The sequence below is a fragment of the Macaca fascicularis genome, chromosome 3 (assembly GCF_037993035.2).
Source record: "Macaca fascicularis isolate 582-1 chromosome 3, T2T-MFA8v1.1".
Taxonomy (NCBI): Eukaryota; Metazoa; Chordata; class Mammalia; order Primates; family Cercopithecidae; genus Macaca; species Macaca fascicularis.
The window spans coordinates 192,642,077-192,663,000 of record NC_088377.1 but is presented as its reverse complement, the minus strand read 5'-3'; the positions used below and the strand labels follow the sequence as shown (position 1 = coordinate 192,663,000).

The 20,924-nt window shown below is 50.6% G+C and overlaps 2 protein-coding genes across 54 annotated transcripts in view; one reads left to right on the top strand and one right to left on the bottom strand.

The window, feature by feature from the left end:
• The window catches only part of WDR86 (WD repeat domain 86), a 35,679-nt gene extending 26,715 nt beyond the window's left edge, over positions 1-8,964 (top strand). For 5 of the 50 annotated variants that reach the window (XM_074036380.1, XM_074036381.1, XM_074036379.1 and 2 more), the window contains 2 exons: positions 1,630-1,733; positions 1,864-2,478. In XM_074036380.1, the coding sequence (XP_073892481.1) occupies positions 1,630-1,733; positions 1,864-2,028 (269 nt within the window). In that variant the 3' untranslated portion in view covers positions 2,029-2,478. Of the gene's footprint in view, positions 1-1,538; positions 1,734-1,863; positions 2,479-2,539; positions 3,291-3,515; positions 4,022-5,205; positions 5,746-6,467 lie in introns of those variants that run through there. The other 45 variants (XR_012433085.1, XR_012433062.1, XR_012433049.1 and 42 more) reach the window with 23 other exon arrangements.
• Positions 5,170-20,924, bottom strand: part of NUB1 (negative regulator of ubiquitin like proteins 1) — a 33,586-nt gene continuing 17,831 nt past the window's right edge. For all 4 annotated transcript variants that reach the window (XM_065542811.1, XM_005551213.5, XM_005551212.5 and 1 more), the window contains 7 exons: positions 16,217-16,403; positions 15,240-15,347; positions 14,319-14,471; positions 9,332-9,478; positions 7,661-7,756; positions 6,811-6,988; positions 5,170-6,568 (listed from right to left, as the gene is read on the bottom strand). In XM_065542811.1, the coding sequence (XP_065398883.1) occupies positions 6,390-6,568; positions 6,811-6,988; positions 7,661-7,756; positions 9,332-9,478; positions 14,319-14,471; positions 15,240-15,347; positions 16,217-16,403 (1,048 nt within the window). In that variant the 3' untranslated portion in view covers positions 5,170-6,389. The remainder of the gene's footprint in view (positions 6,569-6,810; positions 6,989-7,660; positions 7,757-9,331; positions 9,479-14,318; positions 14,472-15,239; positions 15,348-16,216; positions 16,404-20,924) is intronic.

Below are 20,924 nucleotides of genomic sequence, written 5' to 3'. Positions count from 1 at the left end.
ACCGTGGCTCATGCTTGTAACCCCAGCACTTTGGGAAGCCAAGGTGGGAGGATCGCTTGAACTCAGTAGTTCGAGACCAGCCTGAGCAACATAGCAAGACCCTGTCTCTATAAACTTTTTTTTTTTTTTTTTGAGACCGAGTCTTGCTCTGTTGCCCAGGCTGGAGTGCAGTGGTGCAGTCTAGGCTCACTGCAACCTCTACTTCCCAGGTTCAAGTGATTCTCCTGCCTCAGCCTCCCGAGTAACTGGGACTACAGGTGTGTGCCAACCACACCCAGCTAATTTTTGTATTTTTAGTATAGACGGGGTTTCACTGTGTTGGCCAGGCTGGTCTGAAACCTGATCTTGTGATCTGCTCCTCCAGCTTCAGCCTCCCAAAGTGCTGAGATTACAGGCGTGAGCCACTGCGCCCAGCCCCCCATTTTTTTTTTAATTAGCTGGGTGTAGTGGTGCATGTCTGTGGTCCCAGCTGTTCAGGAAGCTGAAGCGGGAGGATCATTTGAGCCCAGGAGTTCAAGGTTAACAGTGAGCTATGATCGCACCACTACACTCCAGCCTGGGCAACAGAGTGAGATCCTGTCTCCCTGTCTCAAAAAAAAAAAAAAAAAAAAAGAAGGCTGGGGAACAAGTACCCACAGAGCACCCTCAGATAGGTAGCCCAGCACCCTTACCCCCAGGTGGTCCTGCCCCTTCTCCCCAAGGTCCCAGGCAGGCTTGCGCCCTAGCTGCCCACCGTAGTTACCTGCTCATTGACAGACCAGGACTTCCTCCCTCCCTCTCCACCTCCCATTTCCCTGTGAGCGTTTCCTGGGACGTCTGCCAGGTGTACTGTCTGCCTCAAGTCCTAGCAACAGGGTTGGCTTCAGAGAGCCCAGCCTAGGCCAAGTGAGTTCTTCTAGTCCACATCCTCAGTGTGGCTTCCTGACTAGCAGCAGCTTGTCACTTAAAACTGGCTAGAAATGCAGATTCTCAGGCCCCGTCTGCTAAAACAGATTCTGGGATGCGGCCCCATGCTCTGTGGCTAAGCCTCCAGGTGACAGATGCAGGCTGCTGTTGGAAAACGATTGGACTAAGTTCTTAGGAAAAAACCCCAGGGAGAGAGAGCCACCTGGGGGAGGAGACAGACTGAGGGCGGAGGCTCGCCCCCGCTAGGGGTCCTGGGGTTGCGTGATCATGAATCCCAGAGGACTGGGCTTTGATTTGGGGGCTGATCCATTAATGAGGATGGGAGGATAAGGCTGCGACGCAGCGGAAGGTGGGCGGACGCGACTTGAGGACCTTACGGTTATCCCCAGGCAGGGTCCTCCCAACCAGGCACGGGAACCAACTTCACCAAACCGCGGAGTGGGGACTGGGCCCGGGCGGTGTTCAGCAGGGGCAGGGCTAGCTGGCGCGCAGGCATCTGCAGGGTGGAGCCCAATAACTGTGGGGATCCCTGTTTCTCTGGAGGGGCGCTGTCCACTTCCCATATGAGCCTCAGGATACCCCCGTGGGGCGGAGTCCCGGAGATGCCCCAGGTCACGCTCTCGCCGCCCTAGGTCACGCTCTCGCCGCCCCATCCCTGCCTGCGGGGGGCCGGGCAGGGAGGGAGGGAAGGAGGAAGGCCCAGCGCGCCCTGTGTGTCCGCAGTGTTCACGGGCAGCGGGGACGCTTGCGCCCGGGCCTTTGACGCGCAGTCTGGAGAGCTGCGGAGGGTGTTCCGGGGCCACACATTCATCATCAACTGCATCCAGGTAGGTCCCTCCGCCTTGCTCAGGGCCGCTGCCCGTGGGAGGGAAGGTGCCCTGCCCAGATCCATCCATGCCGGCGGCCGCGTCCCCCCGCCTACCGCCTCGCCAGTGACGCCCGCCCCTGCGCCCGCAGGTGCACGGCCAGGTGCTCTACACCGCCTCGCACGACGGCGCCCTGCGCCTCTGGGACGTGCGCGGGCTCCGAGGTGCCCCGCGGCCCCCTCCGCCCACGCGCAGCCTCTCACGCCTCTTCAGCAACAAGGTGGGCTGCGCCGCCACGCCCCTGCAGCCGGCCTGACCCCGCGGGGGCCCTGCCGACGCCAGCCCAGACGCCCATCGGCTCCCAGAGCGCCCTGCCCTGCTCCCCGCGGCTGTGGCGCCCGATGGCCGGGGAGGAGCGAGGAAGCCCGGGCGGGAGGAGAGCCCGGCGCAGGCGTCTGGTTTTTCTTTGGTGGCCAGGAGGCGCTGGGAGCGGGAATGCTCGCCCTCGGGACCGCCCTCTTTTCCCTTTTAGGGTGACTCCTGCCCTCCCTCCCCCATCCCTGACCTGGCGAAAGGCCTAGTCTCAGGGACCCTCCCACCTTAGGGGCTGCAGGCGGACTGCCCCAGCTCCCCCAGCCCCAGGAAACAGGGCCTTTCCTGCTGAGAGGAAGTGACTTTACAGAAGCCACTGAATCTGGTTATTTTGGCAAATTGTCTGTCTCGAGGGCCTTGGGGGGAACTAAAATACACAGCCTGAAAGTTCAAACTACTCCTGTGTCCTCTTTTTGTTTTGCAAACTGAGTCTTAGCTTCCTTTCGGATCTTGAGATTCCAGGAACCCAGGGCGGCGGGCCTCCTGCCCTCTGCCTCTCACACCGGCCTGGGCAGCTTTGGGGGTGACTTGTGGAGATGCGGGGCTGCCGCCAGTGTCACTGGTGCAGGGAGTGGACTTGGAAGAGGCCAGGGAGCAAGGGAGCGGCTCTTTAGCCTGTGCAGGTGACAGCGGGGACCCCGCTTGGGAGCTCTCATCATTTTCTGGCATGAATCTGGGAAGTTCCTTCAGGGCCTGGAGTGGGGGGAGGGGGAAGGGACGGGCAGCAGCCCCATCCCCGGGCTCGTGCACAGGAGTCAGGGCAGTGCCTGATGCTGGGAGGTGCAACACACACGCCAGAGCCACCGAGCACCCAAGGGGAGCCCTGTGCGCAGGGGCTCAAGGGGCCAGTGGGGCTCATCTGCCGAGAGGCCCTGCAGGAGGCCCCTCAGCACCCTTCACAGCACCTGGAGGGGGCGCTCTTCAGCCCCTTGGTGGTGCCGCTTTCTGCATCCATGTGCCCCGGTTGGCCCAGGTGCCAGGAGAGAAGCTGCAGGTGACAGTGTCTGCCGTGAAGAGCTCATCATCTCGCTGCAGAGAGAAGCATCTGCTGCAGGAGCAGCCCCTTCAAGTGGAGCAGCCCTTTCAGGTAGAGCAGCGTGCACTTCGTAGTGTTAATGCAGAAAATACTTCATCAGAGAGGGCCAGGGCCGCCAGGGCTCACCTGCCAGGCCTGATGGACGGGTCCACCCTCGCCCGGATGAACAGGTAGGGATTGCACTGTGGGCAGTAGGAAGGAAGGGACGCAGGCGCTGTAACTCCTGTAGGCCAAACCTCCAAACCCTGGGAACCAAAGCGACCCCGACCCCCACCCCAGGAAAAAGGGCTGGTTGGGAGGCAAGCAGATCCGTGCAGGAGAAGCCGCAGAAACGGCACCACGCACTGTTCTCTGGGTGAGACTTAAGCACACACAGACCTGGGGTCTTGTGTTAGGTCTTGTGCCAGGTCTTGCTGCGACCCGGAACCACTGGGGCCTGTGGCTGCCGCAAGGGGCGTGTCTACCAGAGAGGAGCTTTCCATCGTGCTGAAGGGACGGTTCCGGAGGTGCAGGCCAGAGAACCGCCTTGAGTGCTGCCTGCGGGCAGTGCTGCCGGCCGGCCCTGAGCCTGTGCAGACGCTGGCACTGACTCCTGCCTGCCGAAGACACTGTTGCTTGGTGATGCCGCACTCTGGCCTGAACAGCCCCTCACTGATATGTCAGCTCCAGTCCCCACCTTATCCAACCACATCAGAGAATGGAGCACACATCAAGCCATCCAGAGAAACCAAATGGGGTGCGGACCCAAATCACGGGCGCTGCACTCACTCAGCATTTTTATAGCAACACACATTGGGGTAATTTCTACTCCCACCGCACAGAGAGCTTTGCGAGATGCTGAGGACATAAAGACAGCCAGATGTCCATTCTCTCTCTGGTTTCTGAGAGCCAGAGAGACATGGTGAGTGAGAGACTCTGATCTCCTGAACCCAGGCCTGGTCCCCTTCCAGCCACACCACTGTCGCCTTGCTATGAACGAAGAAACTAGGTGTCTGCTTTTGATAAATTGATTGAGTTGGCTAAGAGAGGAAGGACAGGAGCTACCCATAGGACATATGGGCAGGAACACAGGGACACGGTAGGGCAGTGATCAGCATCAAGGACACCTAACCAGTTGTGCACACCATCATGCTGGCATGGGCTGCCCTCACCTGCCTGCCACACGCCCCTGCCTACTCCTGCTCCTCTAGTGGCATCCAGCCTCCCCACTGTGATCAGCAATCATACCATCCGCCGCCACTCTTCTCCCCACAACTCACACCTTCTGGCAGCCATGAACATGTCACACTCAGACTGTCCTGCCCCAAATACTATCTCATTTGTCCCACATCTAGACTGTTCTTTGTCCCACAGCTAGAATGTTCTTTTTCCTTTGACTTCCCAAGGAGAACCCTCCCAGGCCCCCTCCTCTGCAACGGTCTCTCCTTCTCCAGCCTCAGCACCCTCCTGCCCCCTCCGCCACCACCTGTCCAGTTCCACAGGGTCAGTTGTAGGTACAGCAGGCCTGGCCCGAGTCTCCATGCCTGCAGGGCAGCCCGTCCTGCATATAGCGCATGCCCAGAACTGCCCCCACAACCGGCTTCCTGTGCAGCTCGCTCTTCACAAGACAGGGAAGAGTTTTGGGGCCTGCTGGTGTGTCACTGCTTCTATGATGGCTAAAAACAGCTGGGAAGCTAGAAGACACGCCTGAACCAAGCTCAGGACAGCGACTTGCTAGCAAAAAGCTTCAATTCAGGCCCCAAATCCAAGTGTGGCATTGTGTCAAATGAGGCTGAGACTTCACGTCACCTCAGCTCACCAGGCACTTCTGAGGCAAACCCTGATAGGTGGATTTCAGTCCCCTGCCCAGGATCCACCCCAGCCCCACTTGGCATGTGGCATCTTTCACAGCAGGTGCCCTCTGCTGCCTCTGAGGTCATCCTTCCATCTCCTCACAAAACTCACTGGAAACAAACATCTTGCAATCACGATGAAGCACTAGTCACCCAGACGCTTTCCACACCTGCAGCTGGGGAGGCTGAGTCAATTACTGTAAAGTCTGGGTGACAATTTTTGAATATATTTTCCACCTTTTATTTCCATCAGTATCATCCATTTAAGAAGAATGACAAGAAGTTTCCCATCAGTTCAAACTGGACCACCCACGCTTTATGAAAAGGTTAGAGCATTTCAGCCGGTCCCACATGACCCATCCGTCTTCAGTCAGTGCCTTCTGGAAGGGAGGAAAAGTCTTGGATGCACCTGGAACTCAATCCACTCAGCATCTGGCTGCTGCTGCAGTCCTGGGGCTGGAAGGAGCCCCCACTGGGTGCACATCTACAGAGGAGTACGTGGCGCAGTGAGGACGGTTACTGCTGGAGCCGACACACAGCGAACTACATACTTTTAGAAAGAGCCTCTGTCACATGGATAGAACAACAAAAAACCCCCACAAAAACCTGGAGAAAATATATCTAAGCCTCTGATAGATCTCTTAGCTAGCAGTGAGTTCAATATGACAGCACAGCGTCTACAAATATTAATTAAAAATAAATTGCTTTGGTTAGCATTTAAACCTTTCCCATTCAGTAAAAGGTTTCTGTAATGAGGAATGCTGAACATATATAAAGTCTGACACTCAATCTTGAATTTCCGGGGCGTGTTTTACTGAACTAAGAGCATAAAACACTGGCGCCCCAGGCCGAAGGCATCTGCTGCGACCTGGTGTGGCCCCCAAGGCCAGGGCCTCATCACTATGCCCCACAGCACTTGGAAGGAAGACTTAAAGGATGATTTGAGGGGTGGGGGGAAGGGGGTGGCACAGGAACCCATGGGGCACCCTGGCAGAGATGGCAGCGTGGGAAGCAGGAAGGCCATGGGCAGTGGGTGCATGAGGCAGGCAAGCCGGGCAGATGGAGCCACAGCTGGAGAGGAAGTGGTCGGGATGCCCTTCCCAGGACCCTGCCCCGGACACCTTCCCCAGGATCCCTGTTCTGCGGGACCTCTGTTCCTTCCCATTTCAGGGTAGAACACCAAGCTAGGGAAGGGGTTAGGGACGCAGACCCGGGAGGCAGCTGGAACGACCTACACCAGGCCAGAGGAAGCTTCTTCCCCGAGACCACGCATGAAGGCCCTGGGACCCCTCCTGGCCTTGTCCCCTGCCCGCCCCCTCCTACACCCAAAGAGGAACTTGCAATTCAGATAAAAAGTAAGAACAGAAAGAGTTGCATTTGCCTTTTCATAATGATAGCATTTATAAGCAGAAAATTAGCACTATTTCTGTTCATTATTTAGTTTTTCTTTGTTGCTGACTTCATATTTTCTACATAGGATAGGTACTCTGCAATAATCATTTCTTCATCTTCCAGAGTTGAGTCAAGATAGTCTTCCTCATGCTCCGGAATGTCTTCCAGTATCTCATTGACGGCCTCTGTCTCCATGTCTTCGTCTGTTGAGGCACTAGAGGTTCCTACAATAAAATACCGCGGGAGTAAGTGAATTATGTGAGGATTGTCCTGGGGACACTGCACAACCACAGTCAACCTCAGACTGTGCCTCCTGCTGGCCACACTGTCCAGGCGGCCAGCCCAGCGACGTCAGGGGACGCCCCTCTCAGTCTCCATGTCTGCCGTGACCTAGGGCACCAGCCCCATCTGTTGGCTTCTGAAGACACTTTGCTGTCAACGTGGCCCTCAGAGACCTCAGACCTACCTGCAGAGTCAGAAGGGGATGTGGCTGGCGGGGACAAAGAGTCTTCCGGCGACAGCGGCAGGTCGGGAGGCAGGCTTCCTCCGTTGTGAGCAAGGGTCTGGGCAGCCAGCTGGACGTTGCCTCTGAACACTCTCAGCGCAGCTTCGGCCACAAGTGCATCAAAACCCATGTACACCAACTAGGGGAGAGGGCAGGGTCACAGCCTCGGCCACCCCCATCACCCACAACGAGCAGACAGCCGGCTCTCATATTTAAGAGCTCCCGGCATGCGCACCATGGCCCTTTCGGCACAAGTCATGCTTCTGTGCAACGGGAGCGTGGAGCAACCTGGAAGGGGGGCTTGGAAGACTCGAGTCGGGTGCATCAGTAAGCAGCCATCTCGGGAGAGGCAGTGACCTCGGGCTGAGAGCAAGGCGCCACGCCAGTCTCACCACGAGCACCGTGAGGTCAGTGGCCACAGCATACAGGCATGCTAATGCGTGTGGGGGGACAAATGTGGACAGAGTTGTCACTTGGGACACAAAGCTGGATGGGTTTCACAGGTCACAGTGACATCCTTTTAGGTCACAGGCAGATAAATGGGACTGATGTAAACAGCGGTGCATAGGAAAAGGAGGCAAACCTAAAGAGAGCTTCCTGACACTTCCCCAGATTTCCTGCTTTCCAAGGAGGCCTCCCCTGCCCTCTGTTGCTGCGTGGGTGGCCTCTGAGGTGGAAGGTTACACCTGGAGCCTGGGAGCCAAGGTTTCAGCACGGACTCCCCCAGTCCTGCGGCCTGATTCACCCGCGTTACCCCAAGCAACCCCACCCAAGGCTGTCCAAGCTGAGGGCACAAAGACGTGTCACTCACTTGGTCAATGTTTTCCTGGGAAGGACTTTCTTGACGGTTGTCGGTTTCAGGATTGGAATCATTTAACCACCACATCTGAGGATTGCTGAGCAGAATCTAAAACACACAGGAACACCCTTTACCCACCACTAAGCTCTTCACACATTCAGACAGGCACCGCACCCTGCCGTGTGCTCAGCAGACCCAGCCGTCCTCTGCTGCTATGAGGCAGCCAAAGGGGCTCCCGCCCAGGCTGATGTGCCCAGAAGGCTTCCAGCCAGAGACCGGGACAGTTGGGGTTTGAAGGAGGAGCAAGACTAGTCAGGGGAAAGATCCCTTCTGACAGAGCAGGAAGGGACGAGAGCAGGCGGAAGCGCATCCAAGCAAACAGGGTTCGTCAGAGCCACAGACAGAAAGGTCTCTTAAGCAGCTCAGGGCTGCCTGATTGATCTTTGAAAGTGTCATGCCCTCTAGACTTAAAATATCAGGCAGGTAGTAGAGTTATTTTGACCCTTGGTTTCTTCGTCACACAATACTTAATCTTAAAAGACTCTGTGGAGACTTTCCTTTCCAACACTCAATACTTCTGTGTTGACTGGAGGTATTTATGTGCTACTCCTATAATTCCAGTCTACTTCGAGACCCATCAGTCCCTTCGGATGTTCAGAATTTCCCACCTCTTCATATTTCTCCAACACAAAAAAATCAAAGTAGATATTCAAATACAATTTTAAAATTTAACGTATACATTAAATATACATATGCATCATAACAGAAGTACTGACTTGTGGAGCCTTCCAGGGAACAGGGCAGGGATAAGAGACAAAGGCAGGGTGGACCCCCGTGCCTGCTGCACCCACACCCACCTCAGCAGGGCAAACGAGTACACCTGCCCTGCCCTCCATCTGCCTCCACCCCCATCTTGCCCCCAGCCCCGCCCCCAGCATGGACACAACCTAAGCTAGCTCCTGCCTGCCATGCTGCCCCAGCATCTGCCTGGACTGCTGCCTCCACGCAGCCAGCCCCCTGCCTCCCGTGCACCCCTGGGGACTCCCTACCACGCGTGCTCTGAGTTTGTCTCTCACTGAGCTGCGGGGCTGAGGGCAGAGGGCGCTTCCATACCAAGCTGCCGAGACGCAGCACAGCACCTGCCCTACTGAGGATTCCATCTGCTTCTCCAACACAGGGAAGGAAGCGGCCCAGGTAAAGTCACTGCTGTCTGGATCCCAACCTGCTGTCACTCCTGAGGGGTTCTTTGAGAAGCTTCCCCTTTGCCAACATGTACTATGGACTAAATAAATATAACTAGATACTTACAGTTAAAATTTTAATGCCAAACAATTATACTGCAAGTTGAATTACCATTCTCTTTTTCTGCTGTGGAAACGGCCTGTTTACACTACACTCTGCTGCACACACAAACCCTACATCAAGTCCTGGCCTGTGGACTCCGCTGGTGTGGACAGGCACCGTGTTCTGGAGCCAGGCCTGGGCCAGGCACTGAGCATGGGGCCTCATGGGGCCTCACATGGCCTCTGTTGGGGCTGGAGCCCAGGAAAAAGCTGCCCTTCAGATCTGATGACGGGCAGCCCATAGGAGTGAGCCTGGGAGGACGCCCGAGAGCCATGGAGGGAGCTCTGGGCAGGACCCACTGCTCAAGGACAAGGCCAGAGGCCCCGAGGGAGCGGCTACCTTCAGGGCCTCGTCCAGGTTCCCGCTGGCTGCGTGGAGCGCCTGCTGGGCTGCGTGCGTGGAGTAGCCCATCCCTTTCAGAGACCTGATGTTCTCGAGGCGGCGTCTTTTCTTCTCTTTTTCCTCCTTCCTTATTTGGGCCAATTCCTTTAGGAAAACAGCAAAGTCCCATCCCAAGTTAGGGACTGAGATTTCACAGCATCTCAGTCTACACTCTGCAGGATTCTCGGGGTTTCCAGGCAAAGCCAAAAAACCAAAGCAAAGCACAGCAGGATCTCTGTCTACCTCTTTTCACCCAGCCAAATGGCAGAGGTGCCACACAGGCAGAGGGGTGGTGGAAGTGCTGCTTCTGAGGGCAGGCAGTGGAAGTGAGACGCCTGTGGGGCAGGAAGGAGGTGCCTCATGAGCCCTGCCATCCGGCATCAGGATGGGCCACTCGCCCAGCCCAGCGCGCTCCCACTGCAGAGGTCGCAGGCGTGAGGTGCATGGATTCTCTTCTAGCAACTGGGCAGAAGAGCTTTCTGCATGTGGTGGGAAGGCCTTCCAGCCTTTGATGAATCGCCCAGGGACTCAAGTTCAAATGTGATGTGGAGTCAGGGGGCTCCTGGGCAATGCCATGGTTGATGACCCACCCACCACAGCTTGGGGAGCAAGGACTCCAGGGCCTTCTGAGGCCTGTCATTCCATTCAGAACCCACAGAATGCCCAAGGGACAAAGGTCATCTAACCTCTTGGTTCTCAACCCTGTTTCTCAGAGTTGCCTGCCATTGCTGCAGGAGCACAAGGCGGCTGCAGAGGGTTCTAGTCTCTTCACCTCTCCCACCCAGGGCCAATCAGGAGGGTTCCCAACTTATTTTGTAAACTAGTATGCCCATAAACATGTCACTTAAAAAGGGGATTTTGCTGCTTAAAAACAACAACAAAGCAAGTTTGAAAACCAGGAATTTAATCCAACCTCATTATTTTCCCAACAAGGAGACAGAAAGCTTTCAACAAAGCTAAGTGACTGCCACATTCTCCCAGGGAGACCAGCTCCACCATCAGCAGCAGTGAGGATGGGGGAGAAAACAGACTCCCCTCCTTCCAGAGACCTGCTCCTGCCTCCCACCCAGCCCAGGCAACAGGCGCCTCCCTGCGTTTTCCCCACAGCAAGAAAGTGGCCTCATCTCTTAGGAAAACAAAAGCACCATCATCGTGGAACCAGACTCCACAGTGCCACGGTAGGAGCAGGCAGAGCAGAGTGGCTGCTGGAAACATCTCCAGGGATGAAGATACCTGTACACTCATGGCCTGTCTCTATCACAGGAGAACCTCCCCTAGTTGGTGTACATGGGTGCCTCTCTGCACCCCGAGAATCCAGCTGCACCAGGCCTGTCTCATGCCCCCGTTACGTGCTCTACCTCTCAGCGGCCAGTCTCCCCCAGCTCCAGCCCCACTGCACAGCGCAGTGGGCTCCGTCATTCCAGTCACCTACCTAAAAGCCCACAGCAGCTCCCGACCACCTCCCCACACTGAGGCACCAGCTCCTTATTATGCTACTCAGGGCTCCCACTCCCTAGCCCCAACAGCGCTTCCAAACTGACCTTATCCTGCCACACCACCCAACCACGCACGCCAGCAGGAGCCTTTCATGCCACTCACATTTGCACTTTTATTCACACTTACACTCCACATAAAATGCCTTTACTGGTCCCATCCTCTGCTTTCAATACAGTTTCTTCCATTTATATTCCAAAAGGCTACGAAGCATGCCTAACATCCAAGCACAGAGAAGGACGCTGCCAGCCAGCAGACCTGGTCATTACCTAACACAGACCTCACATCAACTGGGAGCTTCGAAGAACACTTCCTTTCATTACAAATGTCTTAGTCTGTTTCCTTTTAATCATGTAAACACACGTGAGAAAATTATTTTCTGATATATTTCTCTTTATACTAAGATGAGTTAGAAAGATAAAGTAGATCAATCAATGACAGTACTGCACTGAAGTGGCTACAGTTAAGTAGAATCAGATTTCAAGAGAGAGGCATTGTATGGTCACAAGCAGCTGGGACAACCTCTTAGGAAGGCTGCCTCTCACAGTCTGGCCATACTGAAGCATGATCTGTGATCTCTGTTTCTACAGCTGTTGCTTTTTGCCAGATGAGAAACTGGTCTGTACTCAGGGCCATGTTGCACAAAAAATATAAACTTTAAAAATTATGTATTAAAGGCTGGGTGCAGTGGCTCACACCTGTAATACCAGCACATTGGGAGGCCAAGGTGGGAGGATTGCTTGAACCCAGAAGTTTGAGACCGACCTGGGCAACATGGTGAGACCCCATTTCTACAAAAAATACAAACAAAAATCAGCCAAGAGCTCTTGGCAGGAGGATCAGTGGAGCCCAGGAGATCAAGGTTGCAGTGAGCCATGATCATGCCACTGCACTCCAGCCTGGACAACAGAGCAAGACTCTGTCCCAAACAAAAACAAAGAATTTACATTCAGCTCAGTGAGATGCCCACACCTAGAATGTTGGAACTCCGTGGGCAGCAGCTTTCTCTCGCTCATCTAAAGCTCCGATAGGAGCCCACTTTCTGTGGGACATTGTTTTTGTCTTTCCAGCACCCATTCTACCCCTCCCTGAGGTGTGGGAGGCTGCTCCAGCTCCCCAGGTGGCCCCTGAATGGGCTAAGGTGGCGACCCTCTATCTCTTGCCACAGGCCTGAGCCAGTCTTGGCATTCCTCCAGCCTCAGTGACAACAGGTTCAAGGCTTCCCAATCACAAGAAGCTCAGGATTTTCCCTGAGGATTCTGGGACAGGGATTATGGCCTTTGGTATGATTGGATGACACTGATGACACGGGGTGGGGGGTGGGGTAGAGAGACAGACCTCAGGTCCTCAGTGACATCAGTAAGCCACTGAATCACCTAACCCTGAGACCCATCCTACTTCTGGACTTTTTACAAGTAAACAGGCTAATAAATCCCGTCACATTCCTTTTTTTGATGTTTAGGCAATTTTGGTTTTTTGTTGTTGTTGTTGCTTTCAGCCAAAAGCATCCTAACCAATAACACCCATTGGGGTGGAAGAGGGAGCACGATCAACTGCACTATACACACTGTTGTTTTTTATTTGCATTTTCTCCAAGGGCTTTTAACTTCAGAAATGTACAAGTGATGTGATTCCACTATGCTTTAAAAGACCGCCTCTGAGCTACAGCTCTTCCCATGTGTAAGATGAGAAGTATCTGTCCTTTGGCCTCTCGGGTGGTCACAGGCAGAAGTGAATGACATGAGTGTGACAATGTTTTATGAACTATAGTCTCATACACTGATGAGAATTGTTTTCCAAATGATCTCATTTTAAAACACTAGCTTTCCAGATGCTAATAAAATCTTACTGGTAGTGGAGCAATAGTAAAGCAACAAATCAGTATCAGCAATGTTTGTTTTTCTGTTAGTACTTAATTAGACCACGTAAAACTCAAACACACAGAACTCAACTTTTCAGCCCATCGCAGTGGCTCACACCTGTAATCCCAGCACTTTGGGAGGCCAAGGCAAGCAGATCACTTGAGGTCAGGAGTTCGAGACAAGCCTGGCTAAAATGGTGAAACCCCATCTCTACTAAAAATACAAAAAGTAAAGCTGGGCATGGTGGTGGGCACCTATAATCCCAACTACTCAGGAGGCTAAGGCAGAAGAATCACTTGAACCTGGGAGGCGGAGGTTGCAGTGATCACGCCACTGCACTCCAGCCTGGGTGACAGAGTGATACTGTCTTGGAAAAAAAACAAAAAAGAACTCAGCTTTTCAAAGTCTCTGCCTTTACCTACTCATTGACTTCTATAGCAAGACCCAAAGGACCACGATTGGACTAGGCGAGAGAGAGGTAACGACCACAGTTGGTGTTGTAAAAGGAGAAACCCAAGGAGCCCTGGGACTGCTCACTATGGCATCAACCCACGAATCCACTCCCTCTCTGGCATCATGTGGGCAAACAACCACGGGGCTTTCCTGCTCCCATCCTAATACCCCGAGGCTGCTTTTATCCTTCGGGATTATCCTAGTGTTTAGCAAAAAGGGAAACGAGGTAACATACATTTGAGGATTCTAGAGACTTCTGTGGCTGGAGTTTACAGCTAGAAAGGGCCTGTGAGATAATCTAGTACCAACTTCTTGTTTTGGCAAAAGAAGAAAAATGGTTCTCCTGCTAATATTCCACCATGATCTCCCTCTAGGCCTCAGTTATTTTACCGCAGGACATACTGGATAGAATAAGGATCCCTCCAACTCCAAAATCCTAAGGTTTTCTTTAATGTACTTAATTGTTTCAAATGATTATAGTTTTTTAACCTGTGCTTTCATAATATAATACAACTTGTTTCTATAATTCGACTTATGTTTCTAGGCAAGGATGCAATCTCCAACTTTAATAAAGACCTCATGAAAAAACAATTTTCTGTTTTTAAAATGACTTCCAGAAAGAGAGTTAAAGAGAGAAAGGGGACTGTTTGCCACCACAGCAGGAAACAAAACTAAGGAAACTGCAGCATGTGAAAAATGATCCAATTGAAAAAGACAAGTTTCAGCCAGGCACAGTGGCTGACGCCTATAATCCCAGGACTTTGGGAAACTGAGGTGAGCTCATCACTTGAGGTCAGGAGTTTGAGACCAGCCTGGCCAACATGGTGAAACCCGTCTCTACTAAAAATACAAAAATTAGCTGGGTGTGGTGGCGGGCACCTGTAATCCCAGCTACTCAGCAGGCTGAGGCACGAGAATTGCTTGAACCCGGGAGGGGGAGATTGCAGTGAGCCAAGATCGTGCCACTGCACTCCAGCCTGGACGACAAAGTGAGACTCTATCTCAAAAAAAAAAAGTTTCTCCTTCCTTCCCAATCTGGAGTAATGAAGAGTTCCTTGTTATTAACACCTCCTGTGAGACTATCTTTTTTTGTTCTTTCATACCCAAGAGAGCTAGGGCATTGTGAAAGTGGGTACCTCTCTGCGGTTGGTAATATGAGTGGCCGCATGATCCACGTTCCCATCACACGCCCTCAGGCCAAGCCGGGCTTCCTGGGCAGTAAATCCCAACTGCAACAAATTGTCCACTTTCGATGGATCGATATATAGCTCTTTCAAGAGCTGACGTGCCTAGAGACAGGGAGAAATGTAAGAATCATGTAACCATGGCAATACTTAAAGCTTAATACAAAGTTAAAGCCTAAAAGAAATTAGATTGTGCCCAATGTGAATTAAAGGGCATCAGATTTTGGATAAAATCTCTAAACTAGGCCTGTTATTAACAAGTACAAATGGAAAGAGACCAACACCATCTCTACTCACATTACACAGCCTCAGCACACCAGGAAAGAGGCTGGCTGTTGTGGAAGTGACTGGTATCCACTTTTTTTTTGGCAACAAATGCCCCTGAATTTGAGCTGTACACGTGGCATTTCTCACCCTCCCGTGCAGCTGGGTGTAGCCAGGTGGTGAAGTCGAGGTCAATGGCATGCAGCCACAGCGCTGGGTGCAGCTGCTGGGCCATCGCTCAAGTGGCCTGCTCTGGACGCTCTCTTGCCCCCTCTGCTGGCTGAAAGAGGCACTGACAGGAGCAACCTGGGACGCCTCGCTGAGGCTGGCGGGCTGCTCACTGCTTTGGCCCCGCTCACCTCCAGACTGCAAGATGAGTGAGCCATAAACTTCTATCCAATTAAAGTCATTGTCTTTTTGAAGTCTCCTTATTACAGCATCTGGCTGTACTCTAACAAATACAAATATGTTTCTGGTTCAACATCTCCTGTGCATGGAGAAAGCGCAGGCATGTTTCTCACAAGTCACAAACTACTAAGTTAAAATCCTTAACTTCCGCGAGTGTTTTTTAAAAGGAGGTGAAAACGGTTACAACTTTACTTTTCTTACCTTGTTAAGATACTCACAAGCCTCTACATCATTTCCACTGTGATAGTTTCGGATACCTTGAAGTAAGTAGAGTCTTAGAAACAGTACTTTCTCTTTCCCACAATTTCCCTAAAATTATTGAAGAAAAAAAGGACAAAGTTGCCTTATTTCTAATTACAGGTGTATAATACTCATATCTGTAATTCCCTTGGTCTCCAGAGGGGCAACATGGTAGTATTAAAACGTCCATGGCTTCACTGTGACTGATGGCAAAAGTGAAGCCCCTTCTTCCCCATCCCCTGTGGTACGACGACATTCCTCCAGACATGCGGCGCTCCAGACACGCAGCACTCCAGACACGCAGCGCTCCAGACACGCAGCGCTCCAGACACGCAGCGCTCCAGACACGCAGCGCTCCAGACACGCAGCGCTCCAGACACGCAGCGCTCCAGACGTGCAGCGCTCCAGACGTGCAGCGCTCCAGACGTGCAGCGCTCCAGACATGCAGCACAGTGGCCCTCCTGGTCAGCAGAGAAGTATGCAGAAATCCAAACCAGGTATAAGAGAATCTACATCAGCAGGATTGTGATGACTTACGGAAATCAGAACAATCCTTACTCGAGCCAGAGCTCTTGAGCTGGGACTCATTCACTCTAACTGTTACTGCTGAATGTCTATTTTCTGCATTCACATCTTGCAAATTAGACTCTACCCATATAAAGAAGTCAGCAGCTCTCTCCTGGTCAGGGTGATCACTGGTGGGGTTCTATGACTAGCAAACTGTGTTCCTTTGGGCTAAATGCTCACACACTAAAAGAGACAGCCAGATTTGTAAAACATGGAACACTTTATAAATATATAGGTTAACAAGAGTATACTGCATATACTACTATCAAAATGAAATCACCTTCTGGCAGTAGTTCAAATACTTTAACAGGAATAAACACAAATGCTAGAAATGGACTCAACAAGACATAAAATGAATTCCAGGAACATACTTTTATGTGGACCAGTCTCTGATGATTTTCTCCATAACAATTTTTAAAGCATTTCTGGGCCAAGTTTAATTTTTTTTCTGCATCATCAAGGCATTCCAGTTGTTCCAGGCGGAAGTAACACCACACTATATCCAGCTGGAGGACGGCATAGTTATCCACTGTGTCCAGCAGCTCTCTGCAACACTCACTGGAAAGAGAAGGAAAATGACATCACTGCCAAGCAGCATTTGAAACATTTTTAGCATTTGAAACCTTTTTGTGAATTACTGGAATTCTTTCCCAGTTCTTGGTATATGTTCAAAGGCTGACTACTCTAAAGGAGAGATCCTAATGTTTAGGAAGGGAGCTGTATTTATAACCTCATCCTTCTAATGGGGGAAAAAAGGAGAAATCAGGGCTTAGGAATCAAAGCTTACCACCACTTGCCCCAGGACACACATGCAGTCCCTTGACAGGAAGGAGACCCCAGGGCCACTGTTTCAGAGGCCCTCAGCAAATACTGGGAAGACCATGCTTTAAAACTGTGACTTCCAATCCTGACTGCAAATTAGCATCACCTGGACCAGAGCAACATTCGTTCGTTCATTCTTTCTTTCTTTAAGAATCATTGATCCCACCTAGACCAAACATAATAGAAATCTCTGGGGGTTGGGCCTGGTCGTTATATTGCCCGAGTCTCCCCAGGTGAGTCTAACGTACAGCCAGGGCTGAACACCGCTTCTTTAAAGACGCCAAAAAAATCCCTACGTATTATGAATGCCTCGGCTGACGAAGGCTCGGACAAGACATTCACGTTCAACCACATTCAAGCTGGGGGAAAATCAATCCAGAAAGCGCCAGGCTCTAACGGCCCAGCTGATTTCTGAGGGCCTGTGTGCAGGCAAAACGAGACTCTGTATCATGGCAGCAGGCTGAACCCAGGCACAGAGAAGGGAAGAAAGACAGCAACAGAAGTCAGCGTGCTCCAGGAGAAGTGCTGGCAAAGGCAGCCATCAGAGTGACTGATTTTAAGTTATGATTACGTTAAAAATTCCTAATGCCAATCTAGGTCTCAAGTCTTCAATAAGAACATTTGGAACCACACATTGTACATGAACAAGGTTTTATATCTTTGTGTTCATTGGTGTTCTACTAAAAATAAGACTGCTCTTGTATAAAACTACGAAATCCACATGGCCTCAAGCTTCCTGTCCTGCCTATCAAAATATGCATGGAATAAAAAAAAAAAAAAAAAAACCCAAAAGGACTTTTATTTTGTCATTTGCCCTTTAAAACAGTAGTCTCCTAAAGAGGGCCCGTGTAAACAGTCCAGTTGGGGGTGCGTCAAGAAAAATGTATCACGGCAGTATTTTTACACTTATTTTCATCTCTCTCAACATTTCGAATTTCGTGAGTGTTTGAGAACATATACACCATATTTTACACACATATGTGCACGCAGACAAACAGATGTGGAGCTGGGTGAGGGGTACTGTCTCCAAATTTACTGCTCAGCCTGAGAACTTGACTTTGAGAGAAAAAGCAGCACTTTGTGGATTGTGGTCTGATCTCACAGGCACGGTGAGATTTCCTGGCTCTGGACACGTTCTGGTTCCTGTGACAGAAGACTCTCCTGCCACTCACAGGAAAGCAATGGGCATGTGGCCGAACTTCTCCATCTCCTGCATGTTGCTTTAACAGGCTCATTCATGTTTTACTAAGCATCAGGAGCGTGGACAGAAATGGCCTCATGTCAGTTAAAAATAAAATCAATATGCACTTATCTCAAGTTGGACCCAGGATCGAGTATTTATTTGTGCAGCCAAAAAAAAAAGAGAGAAAAAAACCAACAAAATGAACAAACACACAAAACCAAAGCAGAGGTCTCAGAGGGCTACCTGTCATCCTTTCAGTTTTGAGAAATCAACACATTATTATATATAAAACTATATTTAAACCTGATCATTTGCTTGGGGAAAAGTGGTTTCTTAAAGCCTGGTATAAATGGAATTTAGAAGGCCGGGCGTGGTGGCTCACACCTGTAATCCCAGCACTTTGGGAGGCCGAGGTAGAAAAATCACTTGAACCCAGGAATTTGAGACCAGCCTGAGCAACATAGAGACTGTCTCTAAAAAAAAAAAACTATAAAAATAAAAAATTTCATTTAGAGTATACTTTTATTAACACTACTTTGGTTTACAATTTTAGTAGCATTAATATTCAGCACTGTTGATACATTTTCATGCTGACAATATTAAAATAAACATACATTTATTTAAATAAAATCTACTGAGCCTAGCTTTCAAAAAATAAAATCCTGGCAAGGCACAGTGGCTCATGCCTGTAATCCCAGCACTTTAGGAGGCCGAGGCGGGCGGATCACCTGAGGTCAGGAATTCAAGACCAGCCTGGCCAACATGGTGAAACCCCATCGCTACAAAAATTAGCTGGGCATGATGGCGGACACCTGTAATCCCAGCTACTCGGGAGGCTGAGGTGGGAGAAATGCTTGAACCCAAGAGGCGGAGGTTGCAGTGAGCCGAGATCGCGCCATTGCACTCCAGCCTGGGCGACAGTGCAAGACTCTGTCTCAAAAACAACAACAAAAATTAAATCCCATTTGAGCTTAAGTCAGTTATTTAACAGAAATTTATTATGTTCGTCTTACAGTTTATTTATTTATTTATTTTTTTGAGACAGAGTCTTGCTCTGTCGCCCAGGCAGTGGCGCAATCTCGGCTCACTGCAAGCTCCGCCTTCCGGGTTCACGCCATTCTCCTTCCTCAGCCTCCCGTGTAGCTGGGACTACACGCGCCCGCCTCCACGCCCGGCTAATTTTTTGTATTTTTAGTAGAGTCGGGGTTTCACTGTGTTAGCCGAAAGGGTCTGATCTCCTGACATTGTGATCTGCCCGCCTCGGCCTCCCAAAATGCTGGGATTACAGGCGTGAGTCACCGCGCCCAGCCTAAACTTTTATGTTAAAGAAAGAAAGATACTAATTTCAAGAAAGGTAAGCCTGGCCGGGCGCAGTGGCTCACACCTGTAATCCCAACACTTTGGGAGGCCAAGACGGGTGGATCACCTGACGTCAGAAGTTCAAGACCAGCCTGGCCAACATAGTGAAACCCTGTCTCTACTAAAAATACAAAAATTAGCCGGCAGTGGTGGTGGGCGCCTATAATCCCAGCTATTTGAGAGGCTGAGGCAGGAGAATCGCTTGAACCAGGAGGCAGAGGTTGCACTGGGCAGAGTTTGCAGTAAGCCAAGATTGTGCCACTGCACTCCAGCCTGAGTGACAGAGTGAGACTCCGTCTGGAAAAAAAAAAAAAAAAAAGGCAAGCCAAACTTACCTTTTTTCAAGAAAGGTTGGCTAAAAAGTCATTTTCAATTTTATTACTGGTTTTAAGGAATTGGATTATAGTGTGCTATAGTATAGTTTTTTTTCTGATATTTCTTGTACTTGGGGTTCATTAAAGTCACTGCATCTGGGGGTTTATAGTTTTCATCAAACTGGGAAAAATTATGGCCATTTTTTTCTTCAAGTATTTTTTCTGTCGCACATGCCTCCCTTTCCAGGGACTCCAATTACATGCATTTTAGGCTGCCTGAAATTGTTCCACAGCTTGCAGATGCTCTGTTCATTTTTTCTTTTTTTCAGTCTTTTCTGTTTTCTCAGATAGTTTCTATTGCCTTACTTAACATTTACTAATCTTCTCTTCCATAGTGGCTATTTTGCAGTTCATCCCACCTAATGTACTTTTCATCTTATGTGTTGTACTTTTCATCTCTTACATTCTGGTTTGGGTCTTCTGAACGTCTCCCATGTCTTTATCTGACATGTTCAATTGTTCCTCTGCCTTCTTGAGCATATGGATTACAGTCACTGTTTTCATGTCCTTGTCTACTAATTCTGTCTTCTGTGTCACTTCTGGATCTGTTGCTACTGACTGATTTTTCTGCTTGTTATAGCTTGCATTTGCTTGTTTCTTTGCATGCCTACTAATTTTTCAGTGGATGCTTGATATTTTTGAGTTGCTAAATTATTGCGGTTAGGGATGCACTTACTTCAAAACGGTAAGTTAAGGGTACTGTTCAGAACTAGCTTTTAAGCTTTGTTAAGTGGGACCAAATTATGCCCTAGTACTGAGGCAACACCCTTCTGAAGATTCCATTTGATGCCCTGTGACTACCAAATTCTCCACTCTGGCTGGTGGGAATATGAACTATTCCTGGCCTTCTAGGAACTCTGGGGATTATTCCCTGCTTCTTTCATGTGGTACCTTGCCCAGCCCTGGGTGGTTTCCTCACACACATGTGCTGATCATCGCTCAGCAGAAGACTCAAAGGCTCCTCTGAAGCTGACACCCTCTCTCCCGCAGCTCGCTCCTCTCACCTCCTTGGCCTCCTGCACGTCCAGCTCCATCTCCTTAACTCCAGGGAGCACAAGACTCTGCCTGGGTTTGCCGCCCTCCCTGCCCCATAGCCTGAAACTTCTCCAGGCACTGAGCTCCCCTCATGCTTCCCCACCCCAGGGTCACCATTCTGCACTGCCAGGAAGTCACTGTTTCATACTATTTGGGGAAAGAAACTATTATTGTTCATACTACAAACCATACTCCAAGACATACGGTAGGAAGTTGTGACAGAACTTCTAGCTTACTTGGAGAAGTTAGGGGGAAAAAATCAAATGGAAAAGGAAGTGGAAAAACTGAAGTTTCCTCCATCTGCAT